The 8,182-nt window shown below is 37.7% G+C and overlaps 1 protein-coding gene across 1 annotated transcript; it reads left to right on the forward strand.

Moving 5' to 3' along the window:
• The first annotated feature begins 3,364 nt into the window (after positions 1 to 3,364).
• LOC121203732 (uncharacterized) lies at positions 3,365 to 7,780 on the forward strand. Its single transcript, XM_041074180.1, has 9 exons — positions 3,365 to 3,375; positions 3,680 to 3,703; positions 4,085 to 4,145; positions 5,044 to 5,058; positions 5,886 to 6,074; positions 6,237 to 6,839; positions 6,998 to 7,226; positions 7,332 to 7,474; positions 7,553 to 7,780. Exons 1-9 carry the CDS (start codon positions 3,365 to 3,367, stop codon positions 7,778 to 7,780), a joined length of 1,503 nt encoding a protein of 500 aa, XP_040930114.1.
• The last annotated feature ends 402 nt before the right edge of the window (positions 7,781 to 8,182 follow it).

Raw genomic sequence — 8,182 nt, forward strand, 5'->3', positions numbered from 1 at the left:
AAATTATAACTCCTAACTATTTTTGTACAACTTTTAGTAAATTTATAAATTCATAACAGGGGATTCAGAAATCACTCTGACGCTATCTCACCAAAATTAAAATATCTCATAAAATACAATTCTTTATTTACTCTATTTCTTTCATATGAAAATAGACTCAATAATATTTAATTCTATATCTCATTCACTATCTAAATCCATTTATACTATTTTTAGTGATTTTCAAATTCACGTCATTACTACTGTCTGAAATTGTTTTAAAGCTAATTTCACCTTTTTCATGATTTCCATGGAATAACTAGCATTTAGGCATACATAACACCAAACATGTCCTTGATTAGCCATTCCAATAGCTAATCATTATCAAGCATTTACATACCATTCATTAGCCATATCATAAGATCATACACCCAAAATGGCTACGATGCTGTACATGCTATACTAAAAATGAAATGTCTAGCTATACCAAAATAATCCTTGTGATAGTATGCTCGAACCTTCGACGTACTTTATGATCCCTGAGTTAGCTTGACAAAACTATAAAAAGAAGGAAAATAAAGGGGGTAAGCATTAAGCTTAGTAAGTTTGCATGCAAATAAATAAGAACATTCATAAGAATTATCTTACTACTTGGAATGGTACTACTTAATGCAACTTCATTAATTGTCATAGACATATTTTAAACTTCTTCACTTACTCATTACTTAAATACTTACTTAATCAAATTTATTAATATATTTTACTTACCTTTTTCCTTATCAAGCATACATGAACATTATATACTTACTTTTGCTCTTCTAGCATGAACTTGTCTTACCTTCTTAGTATAACTTGTCTTACCTTACCTTACCTTGATATTCTCTTTAAATTTTCCCGTTGAACCACTTTGAATACTAAGGATACACGGGTACCTTACCATTTTCATGACTTTTCATGGTCTTACGTGGTATCTTTTTGAAACCTACCATTGCCATGTCTCGACATGGTCTTACATGGTTTCATTGCCTTATGAACTCACCAATGTCATGCCTTGGCATGGTCTTACATGGGACCTTTGCCTTATAGTAACTTATCAAAGCCATGTCTTGACATGGTATCCTTGCCTTAGAAACCTTACCAATTGCCATGCCTTAGCATGGTCTTACATGGTATCCTTAAACCCTAATGTCATGACATTTGTATCCTACACATTCCTAAGATTCAACCGGGACTTTCTGAAATTACTTCTCTGTCAATTCATGCTTGATTCTTCTTTGAATAATTTCATAAAATAAATATAAACATGCTGGAAATTAACAACATTAATATAAAATAATAGAATATTTTATTTATTTACCGCAAACTTACCTCGAAACAAAATACGATCAACTATATTGATTTAGTCCACTATCTTTTTCTTTCCTCGGTCTAACTCTAAATTTCATTCTTCTTGATCTATAATAACAAATTTAGCTTCTTTAATACTCAAATTTATTAAAACAGTTCTTGACTCAAACTTTGGAAAAATTACACTTTTGCCCCAAGGCTCGGAAATTAAACTTCATCCTATTTTCTTATGTTTTATGACATGCTGATCATTTTCTTCTTCTATGGCAACATCAAATTCTCACTCTAACATGTACTTATGAACATTAGGTATTTTTACCGATTATGTTGTTTTACTCGTTTTCACATAAAATCGCTTAGAAAAAGTTGTTTAACAGAATTTCAAGCTTCATATTCTACCAATAAACATCAAAATAAACACATTTCACCTATGGGTATTTTTCCAAATATAAACCCTAGGTTAAATTATTGTTAGAATAAGCTTAATCAAGTTACCGAGACTCAAAAAATGTAAAGAATATTAAAAACGGAGCTTGGAATCACTTACTATGGAGCTTGGAAGCCTGAAACAAACCCTAGCTATGGAGAACCCTTGACATTCGGCCTAAGGAAGAAGATGAGCACATTTTTACCATCTTTTTTTCCTTTTTAATTTTTTTATTTGACACTTTACTAAAATGCCCTTCATTAAAATTTTTAGTTATTTCTACCTATGTATATCCATTTTTGTCCATGAAAATATAATGGTCTAATTCCATTTAATGACCTCTACTTCAATTATGCACTTTAATTTAATCCCTTAGCATTTAGAACTCATATTTATCAAATTTTGCAATTAAGCCCTAATATGCAAATCGGACATGCAATCACTGAAATTTCTTATCGGTATTCTAACACATGCACCTAATCACTCGATAAATCATAAAATTAATCGAAATAAATTTTTCTATCTCAGATTCGTGGTTTCACAACCACTATTCTATTTAAGCCCTATTTCGAAATGTTACAAATTTCACACATTTCATATCTAAGTGGACTCAATTTACGTCTTAGGCAGAATTATCATTTTGCCCCTAACTTTTCCATAAATTCTAATTTTGTCCCTAGACCCAGAAAATGAAACTTGGACAAATTACTCCCTATTCCAAGTCTAGCCAAATCCCCATTACAAATTTTCCAACACATGTATTCATAAAATTTTAGAATTTTTCATTAAGTTTTTACAACTTTGCATTTTAGTGCCTAAATCATGTTGCCATCAAAAATCACTTTGTAGAAGTTGTTTATCTTTCAATAATCTTTCATTTTCTACTATAAATTTCTAATTTCCAGCATAATACATCCATGACCCATTTTCATACATTGATAACTTTTCAAATTAACCCCTCAAATAGAGAAATTAAACTATCCGGTTTCAAAAATACCAAAATTACTAAAAACAGGACAAGACAACTTACCCTGTAATGCCCCAATCATTAGTGATTAAATTTGTATGTTAGGTTGCATATTGGCTTGCTTGCTGTAATGGTTAAGTGTCCTGAGAAGTGTGGGAAGTCCTCGGTTCAAACCTGGGCTTTAGCAGAATTTTGTGTTTTAAGTGAGTAAAACCCTTACTGCTAGGTGGTGGGTTCTTAAATAATTGCGGGGAAATCAAGTCATAAAAAGCTTACTGGTTTAGAGGACAGTGGTGTGTTACTGTTGCTAGGAGACTGGGGTTCGAGTCTTGCTACGTGCAAGGGTGTTTTATTTTGTAAACTGCTGAGTGGTTGGTTGTATGGCAGTGGGACTCTATTTCTTGGACGGTTGGGGTGTTTGAGTGGAGTAGGGGATTGTGTAGCTGAAATTTAGGAGGAAAAAGGGGGATTTGGATAGTGATCGGTTTGAGGATGTTGTGGAGAGTTTTTAGGAGGAAATCAAGGAGATGGGATGAAAGGAGAGTAGTGGTGCCGTATGGGGACTCTAGGGATTCGGCTTGAGGGTGTAATTTCTTTGTGGCATTCGGCTGCTGTCTAATGTGCTTCTTTTGGCTTTTCGCACTATGGGTCTTGGGTAGCCGAATTCTGTGTGTAACTATTCGGGCATTTTCCTCTTGTATTCTTTCAATTTTGCTTTTCTTTTAGACCATTTCTCCTCAAGTGTCAAATCTCTTTCCTTTTCCCTATGTCTTTCCCTTTTCACCTTGTTCCTAGGCCAACTACATCATTTCTTCTCTCCATCTCTTGTGTTTCGGTTTTGGGTTAGTGCCATTGACTTCTCTTTTTTCCTCATTTCTATCTTTCGGTTCTCTTCTCCGTCCTTGTGATTAGTTGAATACTCTATTTCCTTTACTCAACTGTTTGTGTTTTGTTTTTAGGTTGTGGGAGTTCTTTAGCGATCGGTAAGTGCTCATGTTTTCCTTTCTACTTTTGACGACCGTTGTCGCCTTTTCTCTTTAACATCTCTTTCTCTATACCGTTTGCTGATAGGGAAACGATTATTACACTTTGTCTCTAGCATTCTCTATATTTTTGACATTGTGTGGGTGTAGCCAATTGTTCTTTCTCTTGTATCTGGATGTTGCATTTTAGGTAAGTGGCTTTTCGTCTAGTACAGACTGTTCAATTATTGATGGTTGATAAGTGGTGTGTGGAATGTAGATAACCCCTAAGGCCTTGGTCTCTTACAAACAGATTCAACGAGTGAAGCCATAATTGGTTGAACTATTCAAGTGAGGGGTAAGTTTCTGGACAAGTTAATTTGGTGGGGGGTTTTTGGATAGATCGATTGGTTTCCGTTTAACTGAATCTTCTGAAGGGCTTTTCGCACGTTTTCGTGAACAGGTGTGTAATCACACTGCAACAACTGTTAATTGACAAAAGCCGAAAAATATGTCTATTGACGCTACACCAGTGTGCGCTCGCTCGTGTGGTGGTTCAAACGCATAAAATGTTGGCGTTTGACAATAGAGGCCACCATGAGCGATTTCATGCGCTTAGACCGTTTTGGGCCACGTTGGTCTGAAATGGGCCGTGTGGACATTATTAGGCCAAGCCGTGTAGTTCACACGGCCAAGGCCATGTTTGGGCTTTTTGGGCTACATGGACATGTGGGCCCACATGGGCCGTGTTATGGGCTTTGGGCCCATTTTCACTGTTTGATCGTAAGGTTACACGGGTCGCCTGAGATGACTGTGGACCTACTATTGGGTCGGTAAGTACACTTAGGCCCCATAATGATGAAATGACTGTTATACCCCTAAGAGGTAAATTGACTGATATACCCCTATGATATGTTTAACTGTATTCGAGCATGACATTTTGCATACACGTATGATATTATGACATGACATGTTTCATAGGGGTGGGTTTGATATATTTGGAGGAAGTGTACTGTATTGGCAACTTTGTTGCAAATACTATCAAGTGCCGCAACTGGTGCTATATTTGGAGTGTAGGGATGGGTGGGTTGATTTTATCCCTACATGGAGTGTAGGACTCGACGGAGTGGAGTGTAGAGGATGGATGGGTAGGACTTCTGTTTTCATTTATGACACTATTACTGTAATAGGCTAAAGCCCACACTGATACTGCTACTGTAATGGGCTAAGGCCACACTTATATTAGACTATCACTGAAACGGGCTTAGGCCTAAACTATTTTTTCCTACGGTTTGACTGATTATTGTAAGGGAATGCACACTGGGTTTTTCATAAACTCACCTTTCTGCTTTCTTGTGCAGGTAATCCTTAAGAGGGTCGGTGCTACGAGGGACTCGATTGAGGCCACACAACTTATTTTGCTGCTGTTTTAATTTTTAATCTTTATCCTATTAAATTTTGGTTTTTTTTTATGTAATAAGGCCTTTTTATATTTTTAGTCTAACTTGGGGTTTACGTACTTTGATTTATATTTGCTAGAGGTAGTAGGACGCGAATTTTCAAAAAGATAAATGTTTTCAAAACACCTCGCCATTATAATATCCATCAAAAGATTCCACAACAAACAATGTCTTTAAAGTAATGACAACCTAAACTGAGTAAACCAATGTGAGTTTTATTAACAAACAATATACTTTAAAGTTTTGTTAATGATCACTACGAGGGTTTTAATATAGTACGAACTTTATGAACAGAACAGTGTTTTTCAAAACACACTTTAATGTGACATTGCAGATTTGACCATAACGTTTAGACTGAGTTTGGGGTTTTACATTTAGTGGTATCGAAGCCAGGTTGCAAAACTCGATTGTGGAATTGGGTTTTCTAAAAACGTAAAAATTTCCAAAAAGAACTGTTTCAAATGGTTGAAAAGTATTTTGAAATGTTATTTGTAAATGTGTGGTCTACTGAGTCTCCGACATCGATTCTGTAAGTTCTCTAAAATTATTGTCTGCTTGAATTTAAATACTAAGAATACTGTAGGAATAGACTATACTGAGATACTTCGTTAAGGTAACCTAAAACTGTAGTAAGACTACGAGTTGCGAAAACAAAAACTCTGAATTATTGATACTGTTTCTCATAAAACATTCGTCAATAAACACTGGAACTGTAAAACTAATGCAGAAAACTATTAATAAAGATAAAGTATAATTCGACAATAAGCATCAGAGGTACTCGTGGAAGGGGTACAAGAGGTCGCGACGGAGGCTGTGGAGGTGCTCAGGTTGGATCATTGGCATTAGGCCATATACCTAACAATGAAGCTAAGGAGGAACCGGCTTCACCTGTAACTGAAACTGGGTCACACGATTGTGCAGCTGGGGACGAAGTACTGTCCTAAGCTATGTTGTAAATTTTGGAAAGAGTCGCTGGGCCTAATACTGGTACTGTAGGCCATGGGTCAGAGATGGAATGACTCAGGTCTAATGGGGCTGAGATCTTTAGGGGTATCGCTGGAGTTGCCCCTAATGTGGTTGAATATTGGATTGAGGCCACGAAGAGGATCTTGGATGACCTCGATTGCACCCCAGAGCAAAAATTAAAAGGTGCAGTGTCGTTGCTAAGAGATGAAGCCTACCAATGGTGGCTTACCGTGAAAAAGGGTACTCAGCCCGACCAATTGACTTGGGAATTTTTCAATAATGCATTTCAAGGGAAATATGTGGGTACTAGTTATGTGGATGCCCAGAGGTGGGAGTTTCTGAATCTAACCCAGGGGGATAAATATGTGGCTGAATACGAGGCAGAATTTCTGCGACTTAGCCGCTATGCGCGTGGGATGGTGGCAACTGAATATGAGTGCTATGTTCATCTTGAGGATGAGCTTAGAGATAATCTACGAGTTTTGATAGCTCCACAGAGGGAGCGAGATTTTGCTATGTTAGTGGAAAAGGTGAAAATCGCCGAGGATGTGAAGCGCGCTAAGCACCAGAATCATGAGAAGGTGAAGGTAAGGAACAAGAGGGTTTGGGAGCCCTCAAGTTCAGCTATGGGCATAAGAAGAAGGCCAAGTTTGATGGGCCGGTCAGAGTTGAGGCCCCTGTTGTTGCTATTGGACCATAGCCTTGTGCTGATTGTGGAAGACGCCATCAAAGTGAGTGCTGGAAAGGGTTAAAGGCATGTTTGAAGTGAGGATCTATGGAGCACCATATTAGAGATTGTCCACGGAGGTCCGATCAGATGCAAGCTACTGGTATAAGTACTATTCAGCCACCAAGAGGTGTTTAGCAGGTACCGAGAGGTTGTGGTTAGGCCAGAGGTGGAAATGGTTTGGGCCGTGGTCGTAGAGCACTGGGCAGAGATATTGGTCATATTGAGGTGAGCCAGTCGACACTGGTTTACGCTGTATGTTGCCGAGAGGATGGAGACGCTCCAGATATTATTATGGGTACGTTTTTTATCCATAATGTACCTTATACTGCATTGGTTGATGTTGGATCTACGCACTCTTATATAGCATACACTGTGTCTGAGGCTTTGGGTATTATAGTTGAAACCACTACAAGTGAAGTTACTGTGTTGAGTCCATTAGGGCAGTCAGTGAGAGTGAATAAACTGTTTAAGGATGTACCTTTGGAGGTTCAAGGAAAGATCTTTTTGGAAGATTTAATGGAACTCCCTTTTGGAGAATTTGACTTGATACTGGGCATGGATTGGCTGGTTAATCATCAAGTGAGTTTGGACTGTGCTACTAAGTGGGTGATACTGAAAACTGCGGATGTTGACGAGGTAGTTGTGATTGGGGAGCATCAGAATTATTTGTTAAATGTGATTTCTGCACTTAAGTCTGAGAAGTTGGTTCGTAAGGGTTGTGAGGCGTATCTAGCCTATATCAGTGTTTTTGATTCTGAGGTTTTTTCCGTTAAAGATATCAGAACGATTAAGGATTATTCTGATGTTTTTCCTGATAAACTACCTAGGTTACCTCCTAACCGTGAAGTTGAGTTTGGGATAAAGCTCTTGCCTGGTACAGCTCCATTGTCTATCGCCCCTTATAGAATGACATTGAAGGAGTTTGTGGAGCTTAAAGCTTAGATTCAGGAATTGCTGGACTTAGGGTTCATTCGCCCTAGTGTGTCTCATGGGGAGCACCGGTTTTATTTGTGAAAAAGAAGGATGGAACCATGTGTATGTGCATCGATTATCGGCAACTGAACAAATTGACTATTAAGAATAAGTACCCCCTACTGAGGATAGACGATTTATTTAACCAGTTCTGAGGAGCTTTAGTTTTCTTTAAGATTGATCTCCGACCGAGGTACCACCAGCTAAGGGTCAAGGAGACTGATGTTTACAAGACAACATTTAGGATTCGTTATGGTTATTAAGATTTCCTAGTGATGCCATTTGGACTAACGAATGCACCATCGAATTTTATGGATCTTATGAACCAAGTGTTCCATCCTTATCTAGATCGGTTTGTAGTGGTGTTTATAA

Source organism: Gossypium hirsutum, chromosome A07 (genome assembly GCF_007990345.1).
Source record: "Gossypium hirsutum isolate 1008001.06 chromosome A07, Gossypium_hirsutum_v2.1, whole genome shotgun sequence".
NCBI lineage: Eukaryota > Viridiplantae > Streptophyta > Magnoliopsida > Malvales > Malvaceae > Gossypium > Gossypium hirsutum.

Coding starts and splice junctions, on each gene's coding strand:
- LOC121203732 (XM_041074180.1), top strand. Junction 6,840..6,997: donor TTGTGGAAGACGCCATCAAA/GTGAGTGCTGGA, acceptor GGTTGTGGTTAG/GCCAGAGGTGGAAATGGTTT. Junction 7,227..7,331: donor CACTGTGTCTGAGGCTTTGG/GTATTATAGTTG, acceptor TGGAGGTTCAAG/GAAAGATCTTTTTGGAAGAT.